The 20063-nt window shown below is 50.8% G+C and overlaps 1 protein-coding gene across 2 annotated transcripts; it reads right to left on the reverse strand.

Moving 5' to 3' along the window:
* Positions 1-419: 419 nt before the first annotated feature.
* Positions 420-16537, reverse strand: CHRNB4 (cholinergic receptor nicotinic beta 4 subunit). 2 transcript variants are annotated; one of them, XM_025390544.1, is made up of 7 exons: positions 13395-13564; positions 12525-12567; positions 11022-11170; positions 6967-7011; positions 6755-6864; positions 4654-5614; positions 420-961 (listed from the first exon to the last, which is right to left on the reverse strand). In XM_025390544.1, exons 3-7 carry the CDS (start codon positions 11133-11135, stop codon positions 803-805), a joined length of 1389 nt encoding a protein of 462 aa, XP_025246329.1. In that variant the 5' UTR covers positions 11136-11170; positions 12525-12567; positions 13395-13564; the 3' UTR covers positions 420-802. The 2 variants fall into 2 exon arrangements, with proteins under 2 accessions (XP_025246329.1, XP_025246327.1); XM_025390542.1 differs by lacking the exons at positions 12525-12567; positions 13395-13564 and adding an exon at positions 16372-16537.
* Positions 16538-20063: the final 3526 nt, after the last annotated feature.

Consider the following 20063-nt stretch of genomic DNA (forward strand, 5'->3'; position numbering starts at 1 on the left):
ATTGAAGCAAAGAATAGATTGGAGCCATGCCCTGACTGATGTGGCTGTGGAAAGAGCTTGGGAAGCCTGGGGGAAGAGGAAGAAGGTTCAAGTAGAAGATAGGGAAGGCCAGGCATAGTGGCTCACACTTGTAATCCTAGCACTTTGGGAGGCCGAGGCAGGTGGATCATTTGAGGTCAGGAGTTCGAAACCAGCCTGGCCACCAAAAATACAAAAATTAGCTGGGCGTGGTGGTAGCTTCCTGTAATCCCAGCTACTTGGGAGGCTGAGGCAGGAGAATCACTTGAACCTGGGAGGTGGAGGTTGCAGTGAGCCGAGATTGTGCCATTGCACTCCAGCCTGGGCGATAGAGCACGACTCCATTAAAAAAAAAAAAAAAAAAGATGATATGGCAAATGCCAAGCCTCTGAGCTGGGAAGAAACTAGAAGTGTGTGAGGGACTGGACAAGGGGAAGTGGAGAGAGATGGCGATGGAGAGGCAGGCCGGCACCATGGCTGACACATAGTAGGTGCTGCTATGATATCATCTTTATCCCCATTGCCCGGTGCAGGGAAGGAAGACAGGCCAGAATTGAACTGTCTGAAGCTCCCTCCTGCTGGGGCTTCCTGGGATCCCTCCAAGGCATTCAGAGAGGACAGTCCAGGCCCCCATCCTTGCCTCTTCCATGGCTGTGGCTGGTTTGATGGGGTTGATGGCCAGTGGTCAAATTTATTTAGGGCCTCATCAGCCACAACCCAGAAGGAAGCAGCAAACTGCTCACCTGGCCACTCACATCCTCTCACCGCACAACCCAGGGGGCCCTCAGTCACGCTGGGCAGCGTAGGGCCCTTCTGAAGCCGTGTGGGTCTGGAAGAGGGGCGGTAGGAAGAGCCCAACAGTGCCCAGTACGCACACAAACACGAACACCCACAGGAACAGCCGGTCTACCACCATAGCCACGTACTTCCAGTCTTCAACGACCTGCAGGCAGAGAGAAGGGCTGGTCACAGGTGCCAAGTACTGGGGTCCCTCCTTTCCCCAAGTCAGGCCCTTACTATCTGGCCAGGGACTCCACAGGCCACAGGTGTGGAACTGCATACTAGTGGGGCAAGTTCTGAGTCCCAGACTGGCCTATCAGCTGGGCAGCTCTGAGCCTCTCTGGCTGTTCTCCACCTCCACCCCTGCCTGTCCCCCATAGCACTTTAGGGCCACTGGGAACTTGGGCTGTACAGAAAAGTTAGGAACGTGAGGGCTTGTTAATACCACATACTGTGATTTGAAAACAAAATCTGGTTATAAATAGGAGATAGGGCCTGAGGATCTTGAAGCCCCATCTTCTCACTTTTACCCCAAACTCACTGCCTGAGCTGGTTCTAGCTAAAGAAAGAACTAGGTGGCTCTCACCTAGTTCAGTGGGAGCAGGGAAACGGGGGCTTACAGAACACCTGGAAATCCTACTGTTTAATTTGTTCAAGTCTGTTCACAGCAGCGTCTGTTCCCTGTAATTAAGACCCAGCCTCCTCCTGCTGCATCATCCAGGTCTCTGTGGTCTTCTTAGACCCTGCTGCAGGGTATAAAGTTGGCAGAGACCTGGCCGGCCTCCAGAGGGGCCACCACAGATGGGCCCTGTCTCCTTTGCACTGGGGGAGAGCCCAGGATCCTGGCCTCCCTCCCCTATGCCTGCTTTCACACCCCTGGACAGGCTGGCTCACACTACATTCATTCCCTGGCAGAGACGGGCTGGATCAGAAGGCTTGGGAAATCAGCAGAGGCTCTGGAGTTGGAAATGTGGGCAGCAACGGGCATGCTGACGTCAGTGACCCAATTTGTCAGGGCCCTGTCAACGGTGTATCTAATGTGCAGGATAATCCTGTGTCAAGCCAACCCCGACACCTGCAACCAAGCATGACTGGCACCTGTCCCCAAGACTCAGCAGGCACAGCACAGCTCTCTCCACAGAGCACTCCTTGGCTTTCCTGGGTTTCTTTTTAACAGCCCTAATTTCAAGCGGTGTGCGTGTGCGTATGTGTGTGCGTGCACATGCTTTTCCCCCTTTTAATATTTTTGTGCTATTTATAGTGACCAGTTAATCACCAGGGTGGGTGAAAGTACTGAAGATGAGAAGCAGCATGGACTGGTTTAGGGGCAGGCATGCTCTGGAAGGGAAGAAAGCCTCTTTTCTCCAACTATCCATGAGAAAGTCAATCAACCAATAAGCCGGCCATGTGCTCAGTGCAGGGCAAGAAACTAGGAAGGGCAAGAGAGTTTAAGGATGTCAGGTAGATCTGGGCACAGAGCCTGGCACTGCCCTGGGCCAGCTGTGTGCCACTGGTCAAGTCAGTGAACCTCTCTGAGCTTTGCTTTGAAAGCTTCCTTATTGTAAAATGGGGGTTCTACTAAAAGCCACTTCACAGGATTCCAGGGAGGGTTAGCAGTAATGTATGTCAGTTCCTGGCAGAGCACCTGATGTGTGGTTGGAGCTTAATGAACACTGGTGATTATAATAACAGGGGTCCTGCCTGGCTCCTTCCCTTAAGAGGCTTGTAATTAATTGAGCTAGAAAGAGCAGAAGGTACGTGAGTGCCAAGGGGGTGGTGAGGTCTTTAGAAGAGAGTTCAAGGTGGGTGCCGGCTCAGCCAGGGACGCAGGAGACCAGTACTTCTCAATCTCGAATGTGCACATGAACCACTAGGAATTGGTTAAAAATGCAGGCTCCAATATGCCTCCCTGAGAGATCCTGGTTCAGTCAAGAAAGGGTGGTCCTACAGCATAGCCCACGTGGTTCTCACTTAGCCAGCAGGGCCCCAGGCTGTGTATTAATGTTTGGGAACCAATGAATTAGGTGATGCTGACCTACAGAATGGTTTAACCTAAGTAATAGCATGATCAAATTAACGTTTTAGAAAGTGAAATCTGAGAATCCTATAAAGCTGTGCTTCTCAAACTGCAATGGGCCTGGGAATCTCCTGGGGACCTGGTTAAAATGCAGGTTTGGAGCCAGCAGGTTTGGACTGGGGCCTGAGACTCTGCATTTCTGATAACCTCTCAGGTGATGCCAGTGCTGCTGGTCCAAGAACTACACCAGAAGAATATCTCATGTCCTATATTCCATTTGTTTGCATTTCTCTTCTTTTCTTGGCACAGTGTGATTCTGGAGCTGTTCCTGCTCTTTTCTCTGTGGGCTAACTAATGGAATGCCGGTGCTTCTCCTTGAGAATGCAGTGAGTGGAAAGCAATCTTGACAAGATAAGAATGAGGAGACGTCCATTTTTGTCCATGCAGCTGCATAGGGGTAGACACCATGTTGTATAGTAAAAACCTGCCCAAAAAATCTGATCTGAAGGTGCTGATATGAGAACATTCACAAGAGCATGAAACTTGTTCTCCCTCCTGGTATGGAAATGGGTGTGAAAATTTCTGTCACCACCACATTCTGTGTTGTTACTATGACATTGTCCTTAGAAGTGTTATTTATTCAAAGGAGTCATGTGAAATACCCAGACTCCAGCACTCATTGCTTTGTCCTCTGAAAGTAAATTAAGCCTCTTTTTAAAAAATCTGTAATTCTAGGTCAGGTTCGGTGGCTCACGCCTCTAATCCCAGCACTTTGGGAGGCTGAGGTGGGCGGATCACCTGAAGTCAGGAGTTCAAGACCAGCCTGGCCACTATGATGAAACCCTGTCTCTATTAAAAATACAAAAATTAACCAGGTGTGATGGCCAGCACCTGTAATTCCAGCTACTTGGGAGGCTGAGGCAGGAGAAGCACTTGAACCTGGGAGGCAGAGGTTGTAGTGAGCCGAGATTGTGCCACTGCACTCCAGCCTGGGCAACAAGAGCAAAACTCCGTCTCAAATAAAAAAAATAAATAAATAAAATAAAAAATCTGTAATTCTAGTTAGCACAATTGATTAATTCATTACCGTGGTAATCATAGTATATTTACTGATGTTCCTAAAGCCCTGAAAGCTATAAGTGCTTGAATGGCTTCTTTGCAAGTCTGAAGAGGATGGGGCAGATGCGGTTGGTACCCCAGCCCACCCGTGTTCCCTAAAGCCTGCAGAGTCACTTCCCAGCCTTCCGTTTCTGGTGCCTGCATTTCCTCTCTCCTCTGCCTCAGGGCTTTCTCCAGCACCAAGGGCGCTTTCTCCGGCAGGCTGGCATTACCTGGAAGCGCAGGGGAGTTAATGTCCTGGGGCTACCCTCATCCTTTAGGGAATGGGGGCTGCTGGGTAAATACCTCAGCCTCCTTCCAGGGGGGTGATCCTGAGGCTTGTTCCCACGGGTCCTCAGAGGGTCTGCAAGGGTACTGAGTCCCGGGCACCCATGGCAGTATCCTGCTCATTCATTCTCCTTTCCCTGTCTCACTTTCCCTCCTTCCTCACTGTGCTTCCCGGGATCACATCCCAAGTAAACCACCTGCACCCAAGTCCCCATCTTAGGGTTTGCTTCTGGGACACCTAAAACAAACAAACAAAATCACTGGCACTTCCTTCCTCTCCCCGGATGCATGAAGCTATAATATTTAACACAAACTCATTTCAATTTTGGATTCCTTATTCAGAGTTTGAGAGTTGTTGTCTCCTGTGAATTAACTGCAGGAAGTGGGAAGCTGGTGCTACTATCTGAGCCCTTTCTGTTGGGCAGGTGGGCAGGGGCTGGCTAGCAACTTACACTCTGGTCTTCATCATCATTCTTCATGTGCTGGGCGATGAAGCTGACACCTTCTAATGCCTCCTGCACATCCTGTCGGAACCTCCCAGAGGACCGCAGCCAGAAATCCCTGGAGCCGGCTGGAGACTTGGGAGCTGCAGAGGCAGGGTTCACAAAGTACATGGAGTTCCCATAGAGTTTGGAGGGGCTGGTGGAGGTGGTGGTGGCCTTGGGCTTGGTCACGTGTGACTTGCTGGGCAGGAAGGCTCTGGCCAGACTGCTGTCAGGGCCAGGGCGCTTCATGAAGAGGAAGGTAGGCAGCTTGTACAGGAAGCAGCGCTTGACCCAGGGTGCCATGGTGTGGGTGCTGGGTGAGCGGTGGTGCACATTGAGCACGCAGACGCTGGTGACGATGGAGAAGGTGACCAGCACCATGGTGAACATGAGGTACTTGCCAATGAGAGGCACATCGAGGGAGGTGGGCGGCACGATCTTGGAGATGAGCAGCAGGAAGACTGTGAGCGCCAGCAGCACAGAGATGCACAGCGTCATCTTCTCGCCGCAGTCGGACGGCAGGTAGAAGACGAGGATGGCCAGCGAGGTGATGAGCACGCAGGGGATGATGAGGTTGATGGTGTAGAACAGAGGCTTGCGCTTGATGATGAAGTCGTAAGTCACGTCCACATAGCTGGGGTCCTGTGGGTTCACTGTCCTTCTCCCTGGGAGGGCCACTATGTCCCACTCACCACTGGGAGTAAAATCATCCATGCTGGCTGTGGGTGTCATGAGGACCATGTCTATCTCCGTGTGGTCATAGGTCCAGGAGCGGAACTTGAGGGTGCAGTTCTGTTGGTCGAAGGGAAAGTACTTCACCTCAATCTTGCAGGTGCTCTTGTAGATGGCAGGGGGCAGCCACAGGACGCTGCCGTTGGACCGGACTACCAAGTTGGTGTAGACAGACACCTCATAGGTCCCGTCAGCGCTGGGCAGGGTCAGGGCATGAAGAACATCGTGAAACCCATACACAAGGCCTGGCCTGTTCTCAGAACTCACTGAAGAGCTCTTTGGGATTATTTCCCACTAGTCATCCTTCCACCCTTCCAGTCCCCCAGGCCCTCACTGAAAGGGGCCTGCTTTTGTTGGCAACTATGTCATGGAGAGAGCCCTACCATCAAAGCACCAAAGCATTTTTTTTTTTTTTTTGAGACGGACTCTTACTCTGTTGCCCAGGCTGGAGTGCAATAGTGTGACATTGGCTCACCGCAACCTCCACCTCCCAGGTTCAAGCGATTCTCCTGTCTCAGCCTCCCGAGTAGCTGGGATTATAGGCATGCACCACCATGCCCGGCTAATTTTGTATTTTTGGTAGAGATGGGGTTTCTCCATGTGGATCAGGCTGGTCTCGAACTCCTGATCTCAGGTGATCCACCCGCTTCAGCCTCCCAAAGTCCTGGGATTATAGGCGTGAGCCACCATGCCCGGTCCATCAAGCACTCTTAAGGCTTCCCATGGAATAGCTCATTTAAGCCTCTCAGTAGTCCAGTGAGGCAGGTTTTATTATTATCCCCATTCTACAGATGGGAAAGCCAAGGCCCAGAGAGGTTAAGTGACTTCTTCAAGGTCAGAAAAGTTGTAAGCAGGACAGCTGAGATTTGAACTCAGGTCTGTCTGACCCCAGACCACACACTCTTAGCCATTACATGCTACTGCTGGTATAATCATGACTCAGGGAGAGTCTCTTGGGCTTCCTCCACCTGCCTAAGATATCTATGCATAGTAAGTCAGTGGTACCAACACCAACACTGGCAAAGCAACAGAGGCTCGAAAGAATAGTATGGAGCACAGAAAGGGCACTGGGCTTGAGGTCAGGACACTGCTGTGGTCCCAGCTGTGCTTCAGTGAATCAGACAAGGCCCCTCCCCTCCCTCAGCCTCGAACTCCCCATCTGTAACTGAGGGCTCTGGCTCCGCTCACCTCTGTTTCTCTTCTAGCTTGATGGCCTGGAAGGCTGGGTAAAGCAGAGATGGGGCTCAGGGTTGGACTCAGGGCTGGATGACTCTTAGGGCTGGGCCTACTGCCCTGGCCTGGCTGTCACCAGGCCTCTACCAACCCTGCCACTCACTTGTTGTAAAGCACGATGTCAGGCAACCAGATGCGCTTGGTGGGGATCCTCAGGATGTTCACACCCTCGTAGCGGGAGCTGTTCCAGGTCAGGCGGTAATCAGTCCATTCCTGGACAGACAGGCAAGGCCCTGTCACTTGTAGGTCCACTGCCACCAAAGGGCAGCCCTCAAGAAAAGATCTCTTGGGCTAGGGGCCCTTCAGGGCACTTACCTGTTTCAGCCAGACATTGGTGGTCATGATCTGCTCTCGCTCATTCTGGGGAGGGAAACAGGGCTATCAGTTAACCAGGAAGGAGGAGCCTCACAAATGGATTTCACTTTATTGTGCAAAAGGCTGTGAGCTCCAGGCCCATGTGACCAACTGCCACCCCAACATCTCTTGGATGGCCCAAAGGTATGTCACACTCAGCACCAACATCTCTTGGATGGCCCAAAGGTATGTCACACTCAGCATGTTTGACACAAAGCTCATGATCTTCCCCAAAACCTGATCCTCCTTTGGCTTCATTGTCTCAGTGAATGGCACCCCTAGCCATTCAGTTCTACAAGCCAGAAGCGTGGACATTGTCTCTGACACTTTGCTCTCTGATCCATCCATCACTTAAGACAAAAACTTAAGTCTTGTAAGTTATATCTCCTAAAGCATCTCATATTTGTCTGCTTCTCTCCACCGCCACCATCATCTGTCACTTAGACTACTGCAGTAGTCCCCTAACTGGGCTTCCTGCTCTGCCCTGGCCTGCCTTTAGTCTATTCTCTACATGGTAACCAGGGTGATCCCTTTACAATCTCAATCCCTTTGACTAATTGCTCTGCTGCTGCATCTCATTCAAAGTAAAAACCAAAGTTCTGCTTAGAGTCTACAAGGTGCTAATGATCTGCCTCCCCACCACCCCTCATCTCATTAGTTCTATGATCTCTTATCTCAACACTCTGCCATTTGCTCATTCCATTTCCACTGCACTGCCTCTTTGCTCCCACACAATGTTCCCTTTTCCTGGAAACCCACCGGGATGCTTCCACACTTTCTTCTGTTCTCAGAAATGTCATCCTATCCGAGAAGTCTTCCCTGACCTACATAAAATAGCATCTCTGTCCCTGCCCTGCCTTATTTTTCTTTCTTGTGTGTGTGTGTGTGTTTTTTTTTTTCTTGAGACAGGGTCTCACTCTGTCACCTAGGCTGGAGGGCAGTGGCGTGATCTTTGCTCACTGCAACCTCCACCTCCCAGGCTCAAGTGATCCTCCCACCTCAGGCTCCTGAGTAGCTCAGACCACAGGCACAGGCCACCATACCTGGCTAAATTTTAAAAAATTTTTTGTGGAGATGGGGATTCATCATGATGCCCAGGCTGGTCTCAAATTCCTGAGCTAAAGTGATCCAGGCATCTCAGCCTCCCAAAGTGCTGGCATTACAGGTGCAAGCCACATCACCAGTCTTCTTATTTTTTTTCCATAGCATTTCTCATACCTAAACACCATCTATCTATCTATCTGTGTATTGTCTGCCACCTCCCACTAGAATCTAGTGGCTATGAGGAAATAAGGCAGCTAGAAGAGTATGTGACATGTTGGATACTCCATAAATCTTTTCTGAGTAAATACATGAATCCTACCATAATAAGCCAGGCCACCATCATCCACGTCTCACCTGGACCATGTAAGACCCTCCTAACTGGTCTATGTTCATTCTGTACACCGCCACCATACACACACACACACATCTCTTCTTCCTATGCAGCCAAAATAAATCTTCCAAAGTTCCTGTCATTTCCTTCCTCAATTTTATCCCTATTTAGATTACTTCTTTGGCTTCCTTCACTTACAGAATAAAAATCTTGCTCCTTCACAGGGTCTACAGGGCCTTGCCAGGTTTCCCAGCCACACTTCACCTCTTTATGTCCCTCTGTTCTGTACTCCAGCCCCCTGGCCTTCTTTAGTACTTTGGATAAGTCTTGTGTTCTCAGTCTGTACTATTTTTGCTGCCTCTCCTTCATCAAGATAACTTCCAGCATACTGATCTCATTTTGGGAGACATTTCCCCAAGGAACCTACAACTATATAAGATTACCAGTAAGATAGGGTTTGGCTGCCAGTAACAGTGATCCCGAGTAACACAGGCTTAAATAAAGTAGCAATTCATGTCCCTCTCATGTTAACACTTTAGACATATATGGCAGTTCTGCTCTACAAAGTTCTGATAGGTACCCAGATTCTTTCCTACTTTCTTCTCCACCATACCTAGAGTGTGGCCCTTGTAAGAATGGACCAAAATAACTGTTGGAGCTCCAACCATAAATTCCACATTCCAAGCTGTTGGTGGGCAAGGAGAAGGGAGAAGAAGAATGCATGGCAATTGTCTCATTTTGATTAGAATATTTAGGCCATTTACATTTAATGTAGTTACTGATATATTTGGGTTTAAACTTACCCCCTGAGCTTGCATAGCCTCAGATCTGCCCCCTGTATACCCCTGATCTCTTGCCAAGTGGCATTTGGGTCTTTATGTCATTTCCCTCACATGTCTGGGAGTAAAGGTGAGGTTCAGGGACTTGAGCTTGTGTACGCTGGTGTTTTCTAGGAGAAAGTGTCAAGTACGGGGAAATGACTTGGAAAGAGGGAGACTCAGAGGAGAGTCAAGGACCTCAAAACAGGCAAGCCAAGGAGCAGGAAAAGAGAGTGAGCAGAGGAAACAGTGCTGGGGCAGGGGAGCAGGTGGAAGGGTCAGGGAGTAAGGAGGGCTGGAGAGGTGAGGGTGGGGATGCTGGTGAGGGAGTGCCTGGCTCGCCAGACTCAGAAGTCAATTACAAAACAGGTGCTTTGACAAGCCTGTTTGCCTTACCCAGCACTAAATCCCTACATGCTCTCTAAAGATTTCCATCTTTAAACTGGTTGTACCTATAACCCTCCCTCCTCAAATAAATAAACCCTGAAAAATAGGAGGAAAATACCCTCTCCTGGCCTGGCAACCCACAACCTAATATTTACTGTATACATAAGCTTTCAGAAATACAACTTGCATGCCTGGGGGCTGGTGGTTGCATCCCCTCCTCCTTCTGGTAGACTCTATCACCCTATAGGGCCTGCAGAGCAGATCTGACCAGGCAGCCTGAGTCTGGAAGTGCGGCAGAGCCTCCCGCTTGTTCACCCTCACTAGGGCGGCAGCTGCACAGCAGCAGCTGGGCTCACCTCATTAAGCAAGAAACACTGGACTGAACAATAACACTCAGACACCAGCCTGAGCAAGCCTGGCTGAAAGCCCTCCTTCTTTCCGGTCTGACTATGGAGGGAGAGGGGCAGAGAGTATACAGCTCTACAGCCCTCCCTATCCTGGGGCTGTGTGTTCTCCCAGGAGATGGAGCCAGTCATTAATTTGGCCAAAAGCCTCCTGAGGGCTGTAGGTTTGACAGGCTGGGTGTGTGTGGCCCAACCGTGTTAGAGAGAGAGTCTAGCATTTCAGAAGGCAGCCACCTGGCCAGAGGAGGGTCAGCCCCCTTAGTGATCTCTTTCCCCTGGCTGGATACAGCGCCCTGCACTCTCCCCTTGTGAATGATCCCCCAGAGCTGCTTCCAGGGACGGCGTTCTAACCCTGTGGATGGGGACATGGGAAGGTTTACAATAGGCCATGGTTCCCTCTGACATCTTCAACTCAGAGGCAGCAGAGAGAAGAGAAATTCCCAGGCACCTCCTCTCTCAGCACCCCCGCCTCTGCCCCACATCCACATATGGAGAACCTGACAACAGTACCACTCCTCTTTTTCATGCCTGCAGCAGCCACGCCCACCGTCCAGACCCTCACCCGCCTGGCTCTATAGGTACTGCACTGCCTCTGGTCCTGCCCCTACACCTGGGCCTCTGTATCCATCAGTTCCCCCAGTCTGGTTCTTATTTCTCCCAACAAGTAGGAAGCATATAAAGTTATCTGAGCAGGCTAGGGGAGAGAATAGGGTGAGGCTGTGAGGACAAGGAACAGAAGCTTATGGTCACGCTGGAGACCCAGCTGAGCAGAGTCTATGGCAGGCCCATTGGCTGCCTACCCAATGTCACCCCGATCTTACCCTCATTTCTTCTTTGTTATAACAAAACCATGCCTTCACTAAATATTGGACACCTATGAACTTCATGGACCCCTCTGCAGCCTCCCTGACATGTACTGGTAAGTCTAAGTCAACTATAGTAGTTTCATTCCTCTGGCCAATGATCGCCTGGGGCTTGGGCATGAGCAGCCTCTCCGCCTGAGCCTGAGCCACAGCTGCCCTCTGCACCTACCACGCTGATAAGCTGGGCCAGGGAGAGCTGCAGCTTGATGGAGATGAGCTGTGAGGAGCTGGTGGCTGGGCGGATCAGGTTATTGTAACGGGTTTTGTTCAGAAGGTCGTCCATCAGCTTTTCCTCTGCATTGGCCACGCGGCAGTCCCCTGGGAAAACACACAGTCAGATCTGCTGGGCCCTTGTGCACCTGACCCCCACTGCAGCCCGTGGCAGCGAAGGGGAGAGCTGAGAGGGAACACAGGTGCCCTTAGGGCTGGCTGAAGCAGCGAAGGTGCTGGTAGGCCTGTCTCTCCTTGAGGACTTCAAATTAAATACACTCAACACAGAGCTCCACTGTCTCCTCCCACGCCATACCTCTTCCTCCTCCTCTTCCTTCTAGCAATGAATGGCATCCCACACTCTACATATCTGGCACAAAAACTGGGTGTCTCTTCTTGACCTCTCCCTTGGTTCATCGAAGTGGCCATTTAGTCCTGCCTTTTTTTTTTTTTTTGAGACAGAGTCTCACTCTGTCGCTCAGGCTGGAGTGCAGTGATGTGATCTTGGCTCGCTGCAACCTCTGCCGCCTGAGTTCAAGCAATTCTCCTGTCTCAGCCTCCAGAGTAGCTGGGATTACAGGCCTACACCACCACATCCGGCTAAGTTTTGTATTTTAGTAGAGACAGGGTTTCACCATGTTGGCCAGGCTGCTCTAGAACTCCTGGCTTCAGGTGATCCGCCCACACTGGCCTCTCAAAGTGCTGAGATTACAGGTGTGAGCCGCCATGCCCAACCCTAGTCCTATCTTTTACCTTCCAAGTCCCTCAGTCTGTCCTCCTTATCTCTAATGCTACAGCCATGTCCCCACCTCCCCACCCCTGCCCTCCTTCTGGTCTCTCCACCCCCAGTCTGCCCCAGTTATCCATGTACCATACATTGCCAGAGTGGTCTTTCTACAGCAAACTGGTCTAGGGCACTTCCCTACCCACAACTCTCAGAGCTATAGGTGGATTTAAAAATCAAATGTTTTGGCTCGGCTTTCAAGGCCCTTTCCCTGCTGACACTGGCTTATCTTTCTCAATCTGATTTTCTCCCACCTCTCTACCTCTATCCCAGATACTCAGATACTCTCTCTTCTGGCCATAGCCTACTGTTTGCCTTTCCCCCTGTGACCTTCACTGTCTCACTTCCTTTTTTTTTTCTTTCTTTTAGAGACAGGGTCTTGCTATGTTGCCCAGGCTGGTTTCAAGCGATTCCTCCTGGATTCAAAGGATCCTCCCACCTCAGCCTCCTTAGTAGCTGGGACTATAGGTGTGCACCACCACACCCAGCTTGTCTCACTTCTTTGAACACACTCTTTCTTCTGCCAGGATTGCCCCCAGCCCACCAGTTATGAATTATCTGAGGGTCTGTCTTGTGCCAGGTACTTTACTACATTTTGAGGATAATAGCAAGCAAAAGCCAGAAATGGTTCCTGCCACCAGAGCACTTACAGTGCAGGGGAACAGCCCCATTACTCACATGTGAGTTTGGGTGCAGAAATGGGTACGAGGTCGTGCTTTCCCTAAGAAGAAACAGAGCTGAGACGGGGCAGGGGGGATTTTCCAGGTTCAGACTTAGACCTACAGAGTGTAAGGTCCCTCTGAGACACCAAACGGAAGGGTCCAACTGGCACCTGGCTCCTCGTCTGGAGTTTCCAGGAGAGGTCTTAGCTCAGAGCCACATTCAAGACCCAGCCTAAATGCCGCCTCCTGCAGGGAGCCCCTCTGAACTTCCATAGCCTCAGATCTGCCCCTCTGCACACCCCCGATCTCTTGCAAAGTGGTGTTTGGGTCTTTATGTCATCTCCCTCACATGTCTGGGAGTAAAGGTGAGGTTCAGGGACTTGAGCTTGTGTACTCTGGTGGCTTCAGGGAGAATGTGTAAAACAGAGAGGAGGTGGCTTGGAAAAAGGGAGACTCAGGAGAATCAAGGACAGCTGAGGAGGCAAGCCTGGGAGCAGGAAAAGAGATGAGAGTGAGCAGAGGAAACAGTGCTGGGGCAGGGAAGCAGGTGGGAGGATCAGGGAATAAGGCGGGCTGGAGAGGTGGGGGTGGGGATGCTGGCGAGGGGCTGCCTGGCTCGCCAGGCTCAGGAGTCAATTACATCTTCCCGCAAGGGCCAGTTCACCTAGTTGCACCAAACCCCTCCCTCTGTGGGTAGGGCCAGAGGGCCCAGAGCACAGACCAACCCAATTAGGCAGGCCTGAGGTGGACTCAGGGGTGGGTGCTGGGCTGGACTCCTGGTTGTGGGGAGAACCGCCACCCTGCCTACTCCATCCACTTTCCAACTCGCTGCCTATCTGGAGCAGATGCAATATTTAGTGCCTTGTGAAAGATGCTCCTAGTGCACCTGCTGCCTGCTGCCCCTCCCCCACGCTGCCCTGGGCTCTCCAGATGGGGGTCCTATGGATGCTTGGCCTAGATTCTGAGTCCTGCCTCTTATACTCAGGACCCCTTTCCCAGAGGCCAGCTGCTTGAGTACCCTGGAAGCCAGTCTGTAGCCCCAGGCTAGAGCTGGGTCCCTCCCACAGCCCTTCTTTAGCATGTCTGTTTGGACCGACTTATTTCATAAAGAGGGGTGTGTCTGGCCCAAGCCCATCTGGCATGTCTGAGGCAGCTCTGGGGTCAGAATCTGCAGCTCCCATGCCCCCGCCCTGCAATACTAGGGGAGGCTGGAGCCCACATCTCTGAAGTCCCACTGGGCTGGTCCGACTGAGCTCCCAAGTCCAGGGCTGCTCTGTAGGCTGTGGGGCTCATGCTCCAGCTCCCAGCCCACCTGATGTGCTCAGGTGGCTCACCTTTGGGCCTGCCCTGCCTCTCAGACATTCAGCTGACCCAGAGGGACTCCCCATCTTGACCAACAGCTGTGGGCTTGAGTTAGAGGTTCCCGGAACCTTAGACCATCTGGCCCAACCCCCTGTTTCTCAGCTGGGGAAACTGAGACCAAAGAGGGGAAGAAACTTTCTCGAGTGCCCCCAGCAAGTCAGAGGAGGAGCCAGGTCTAGGAGCCTCTTTCTGACAGAGGTATTCCCTGACCCCTGAGCCTTCTTCAGTGCCTGATTAGCTTCCCTGTAAGGAGACTGCCCTGCAGGGGCTGGAAATGGTGCTGTCCCGGGCAGTGTGTGCCCATGACTGCGCCTGTGTTTGTACTTGTGAGTGTATGGTGGGGGGCGGGAGGGTCGGTGAAGGGTGGGAATAAACAGCAGGGATACTGGGGGCTGGAATGCACCCCACTTGCCTCCCCAAAAGGGGGCGGGGGAGCCGAGCCCAGCACATGCTTAAATTTTCCAATGTACTGAATGCCTGTGAGGCTTGCTGGGCTCAAAAGACAAGCAACAGGCCTTTTGCCCCCAGATGGCAGGGGTGGCCCCGGATGGGTGGAAGCCTCTGCAGCACGGTTAGGGGTCACATCCCAGCCCATGGGCTGACAGTTAAACAGAGAAGCCACCACTAGGCGTCAGTCACGATTCAATGATTCTGATGAGGAGTGGGCCCCTCCCCCAGCCTCTGCCCAGGGTTTTGTCTTCCAGGCCTTCTTGGGAAAAATTGTTCCCTCCCAGAAAGGGGCTAATAATCTGAGAGGAAGCCATAGCTGGACTTCTAAACTGTGTGAGTGTGTGTCCAGTTTGGAAAGGTATATCCAACCTAAAAATTTATATTGAAAAAATGGAAAGATACACCCATTGTTTTGGAATACAAGCTACAGAAAGTAACAGTTAACAGAATCTTATTGGAAAGATTAGATTCTGCATCTGGAAAGACAGAGTGATTTTTCAACTGGGGTGTATGTCCTTAACTGACGAAGGGAACATGATATTTATATTTCTTAAAAGGCAGCTATGATTTTTTTTAAGTAGAGAATTTATCTTTTATAAAGAGCTTATAACATATTATTAGTGTTTCTTCAGTCATGTGTATTAATCACCTGGATTCCTAGGCTTTATTCCCAGAGATTCTGATCCTGTGAGCCTAGGGTGGGGCCCAGAAATCTGTAGAGGGTGATACAGACCACCCCAGGAGCACACCTAAGAAACACTGCAACTGGCCCTCACACACATCCAAGTCTCCAAATATGTAGGCAGGGCATATTATCTCCATAGAACAGATGGAGAAACTGAGGTCCAGGATGGTGAAAGAAATGGCACAGGGTCACCCAGCAAGTAGTAGCAGAGCCATGATACACGGACTGCCTGCAGACACCATCTTTGGTGAGAGCTCCTCTTCTTTATAGGAGTAGTACAAACTTACTTTCTGTAGTTTGTATTCCAAAATGATGGGGATATCTTTCCATATTTTTCAATATGAATTTTTAGATTGGATATGCTTTCCCAAACTGGACACACACTCACACAGTTTAGAATTCCAGCTATGGCTTCCTCTCAGACTATTAGCCCCTTATATATTCCCTGACTCCTACCTCCTTCCACCACTATGGTGGGTCTCTATCCAAGGAAGAGGTAGCCCTGGTCCTCTAGGCTGACTGGGGCTTGGAGGAAGAGCCTGGGTGAGTGTAGGAGCTAGGAGGGCCCTTGGAATTCAGGTGGGGAAACTGAGACCCTGAGAAGGCAGTCCTCATACTTGCACTCTACCTGGAGAAGGGCTAGGGTCTCCTTCCTGAGTGTCAGGCCCAACTTCACCAGCCTGGCACTCAGTCAAGCTAGCTGTCCAGGCCCGGCACACCTTGGGTGGGTGACCAGAGGCAGTGGTGCCATAAAATGTGTTTCCTGGGAGATCTACCCGCAAAGCACAAAACATTCCAGGGCTGGTGATTTGGGCAAGCCCCTTTCCCTCTTGGCCCAGTTTCCCCATCTCTACCACAGCTGTGTTGGATGAGACTTCTCTCTAAGGCTGAGCAGCAGATTCACTCCCAAGTGCCTACACCGCCCAGGTGGCCGGCTCCTCTGAGCCCACGCTTCAAGCAAGTCACCTCTTAGGCAAGGAAGGAGCCTCGGCCCTGTTGGGAGTGGGAGTCGGTGCACTTGCAGCCTCCCAGACTACTGGGGATGACTCGCGGTGCCTGCAAAGCCGGTGTCATCCAGCCCCGCTGCCCAGCCCACAGACACTCGCTCGGGAGGGTGGCCCTGGCCCTCGCAAGGGCTCCGAGAAGAGGCGGCCTCCACTCCAAACCTGGCAGACCCACCCACGCAGGCCCGCCCCCGCTGCTTCGGCGAGTGGGCTCAGCCCTGCCCACGCCCCCATCTGGCCGGGACAACCTCGGGCCACTCACCCAGGCGCAGGGCACCCTTCCTTCTCTCCCACCTGTGGCCAGTCCAGCCCCGTTCAGCCCAACCCAGGCACCCCTCCCTCCTTCCCCGAAAAGAACTCACCACGCCCGCAAAGGGAGACCAGGAGGAAAAGGACCAGGGAAGGCGCATGCCTCATGGCTGGCAGGGCCGGGTGGCAGCCGCTGCGAGCTCCGCTGTGGGGTCACAGGGCACCCGTGAGCCGCGCGGTCGAGTGAGCGCCGGTCCTGGCCCCGGAGGTTTGCTGGCGCAGCGGCGCTCACTAGGACCCCGCGGAGAGCCCCGCCGAACCCCGCCAAGCCCCGCGTGGGCAGCAGCTGGGAGTCCCGCCCACTCTGGGGATGAACTCGGCCCGCTGCTCCGCTTCGATGCCGTGGGTGGTCTGGACCCCACCTGCCACCTGGCTTCCCGATCTCCTCGGGCCTCGCAACCTTCCCCCAAGGAAGGCAGGCAGGACAGTGCGGGCACCCTTGGTACAGCTGGGGAGAGTGAGCCCTCGAGGGCAGCAGACGCTAGCGCAGGATCCCTCTACTGTTGGGGAAGGAGCATGTGCTTGAGCCGGGAGGTCCTTGGCCTTTGCCTTCCCTCACCTCGAAGAGGCTTTTAGGCAAATGAGTCATCTCAAGTTCATTCGCATGGGGTTTGCTGAAAGAAACGACACTGCGGGGTGAGCCGACACGAGGGAGCGCTGCTCTTTGCAGACTTCGCAGGGAGGGCGTTTAGGAAGAGTGAGTGGAATCTGGGAGGGTGAATAGCTCAGGGCCCCTCACCCAGCTTGGGGGCTGGGGAAGGAGCAGTCTTAAAAGGGAGGGGATGGGGCTGGAGTGGGCTGGCCTCATCCTCCCCCATGGGCCTTCCAATCTGGGCTGAACAGAGGCAGCTCAGGTGATTCAAGGGAACAAGCACATCCCTCTCCTAGCCCTCTCCTTGAGGCATTTTTGGAATCAGTACCATTCTCTTGCGCGTGGTGGGACAGCTGCCACCTCAGGACCTGGCTGGAACTGCTGCCTCAATTCTGGATCCAGAAGGGCCTCTGGCAGCATCTCCATCTCCCTCTCAGTCCAGTCCTCCTACCTGCTCCCCTGTGTGGGCCCTAACAGGCAAATCTGACAACTGGAGGAACGAGGCAGGAAAAGGCAGGGTCTGAGGGAGTGACACCTGTAAAAAGGCAGCTTTGCCACCTTATCTCCAAGACTCTCAGTCTTGCTTTCATATTGCTCCCCCCACACCATGTTGCTATAATCTGACATGTTGACATACAGTCTTCAAAAACAACACTGTTGAAGTGGAGCAGATTTCCCCTTTGGGATGCTTTGGAGAAGTTAGGCTTGAGGGCATCCTCTCTTCTCCAAACTGCAGCAGTAATAAGTGAGATATATAAAGTAAATAAAAAAGACATGGCAAGGCTGGAAAACAAGATACTCACGTCCATGAACCAAAACCAGAAAAGAAATGCAAAGCAGTTGGAGGCTGAAGAGCCTGGAGCCTGTTGGGCTTTGGAAACCAAGGACAGTGGCAGGTCCTTTGGGATAGATGGGGACCAAAAGACTCTTGGCTAGAAGCTGGGAGCTTGGGTGTATGCCAGGACTTGAAAGGATGCTGGGAGCAGGGGACCTGCTGCTGATCTGTGGTCTGTATCCCTGGCTTTATAGGATGTGTACATCCCCAATATACCCAGGACAGGAGCTTGGAAAGGACATAAAACCTGGAGGCCATTGCAAAACTGGAAAAGTTAGGCTAGCCAAGGGGATAGGATGAAACAGGTTTTTATAGAAGTTTGACGTGTGTTTTCTTTAAATAAAAAGAGCAGCTGTCTAATTATCTATTGAGAATAATATAATCTTGGTACAAAACTAGAACAAGGATGTACAAGGAAAGTACATCATAGAACAATCTGAATTATGGGTCTTTGTCACAGAGAGACAGCACAGAGCAGTGACCAGTGCATCGCTTCTGGAGCCAGGCATCCGGATTTGTATTCTGGTGCCACTACTTATCTTCTCTGTGACCTTAGGGAAAATGATTTGCCTTCACTGTGCCTTAACTTCCTCATATATAAAGGAGGAAAATAACCTTCACAATAAGCCTTCTAGGATAAAATGAAATAATTCATGGAAAGTAACTTAATACCCAGAACCTAGAAAACCAAATATTAGCTGCTATTAACTTTTATGAACATGGATTCCAAAATTTTAAATAATACCAAGTTGAATATAGCAACGTACACACACACAAACAATGCATCATGATGAATTAGGTTTTATTACAATAACGCAAGGGCAGAGTCAACATCAGATAATTCACTATTAGCAAGTTAGCTTCTTTGTTTTTGAGACAGGGTTTCACTGTTGCCCGGGCCTGAGTGGAGTGGTGGGATTTTGGCTCACTGCAACCTCCACCTCCCAGGCCCAAGCGATCTTCCCATCTCAGCCTTCCAAAGTGCTGGGATTACAGGCATGCAACACCATGCCTGGCCCTATCTTTCTTAATGTGTAGTAATTATCATACTTAATGATAAAACTTCAGAAGCAATTTCCATCAAAGTTAGGATGTAGACAAGGGTGTGTTCTATCACTGTTTCTATTGAACATGGCACTGGAGGTCCTAGGCAATGTGTTAGGTTAATACATATGAAAATGCCATTTTTTAAAAGATTATGAGATGCCCAATATCAGAAATGTATGTGATTCAACCTATAATAGAAATGAAGGAAATAAAGTTTTAAAATTGGAAAGAAAAAGAACTACCTGTATTTGCAGACAGGTATGATTGTCTATGCAGAAAATCCAAAAGAATATACAGATAAATTATTAAGACTAGTAAGAGAGTTAAGCAAGGTTGTTGAATTCAAGATCATCTTTAAAAAAACCCATTAGCATTCCTAGACATCAGTAATAACAAATTAGAAAATGTAATAGAAAAAGAGATTCTAGGCCGGGCGCAGTGGCTCACGCCTGTAATCTCAGCACTTTGGGAGGCCGAGGCAGGTGGATCATGAGGTCAGGAGGTCGAGACCATCCTGGTTAACGTGGTGAAATCCCGTCTCTACTAAAAATACAAAAAAAATTAAAAAAATTAAAAAAAATTAGCCAGGCGTGGTGGCGGGCGCCTGTAGTCCCAGCTACTCCGGAGGCTGAGGCAGGAGAATGGTGTGAACCCAGGAGATGGAGCTTGCAGATCGCGCCACTGCACTCCAGCCTGGGTGACAGAGCAAAACTCTGTCCCCCCCAAAAAAAAGAAAAAAAAAAAAAAAAAAAGAGATTCCATTCACAATAGCAACAAAAACCTGAGAATATATCTAGCAAAATATACGTAAGGCTTTTCATGAAGAGTATTGCTATGGTCTGAATGTGTCTCCCAAACATATTTGTTAAAACTTAATTGCCAAGATAATATTAAGAGGTAGGGCCTTTAAGGAGTGATTAAGTGATAATGGCAAGTCCTCATGGATGAGATTAGTGTCTTATAAAAGGGCTTGTGTGGGAGGTTTATCTGTTCCTTCTGCTGCATGAGAACATAGCATTTGTCCCCTCCAGAGAAGCCAGCATTCAAGGCACCGTCTTGGAAGCAGAGACCAGGCCCTCACTAGTCACAGTACCTGCTGGTGCCTTGATCTTGGACTTCCCAACCTCCAGAACTGAGAAAATAAACTTCTGCTGTCTGTAAATTACCCAATCTCAGGTATTTTGTTATAGTACTACAAAGACAAATACAAAAATTACTCAGGAAGAACTGACTAAATTGAAATATAGACCATATATATTATGAATGGGAGA

This window comes from Theropithecus gelada, chromosome 7a (assembly GCF_003255815.1).
Source record: "Theropithecus gelada isolate Dixy chromosome 7a, Tgel_1.0, whole genome shotgun sequence".
Lineage (NCBI taxonomy): Eukaryota > Metazoa > Chordata > Mammalia > Primates > Cercopithecidae > Theropithecus > Theropithecus gelada.

Coding starts and splice junctions, on each gene's coding strand:
- CHRNB4 (XM_025390542.1), bottom strand. CDS start 16,426: ATGAGGCATGCGCCTTCCCTGGTCCTTTTCCTCCTGGTCTCCCTTTGC. Junction 7,012..11,021: donor TGGCCCAGCTTATCAGCGTG/GTAGGTGCAGAG, acceptor TTCCCTCCCCAG/AATGAGCGAGAGCAGATCAT. Junction 6,865..6,966: donor CCAATGTCTGGCTGAAACAG/GTAAGTGCCCTG, acceptor CTGTCTGTCCAG/GAATGGACTGATTACCGCCT.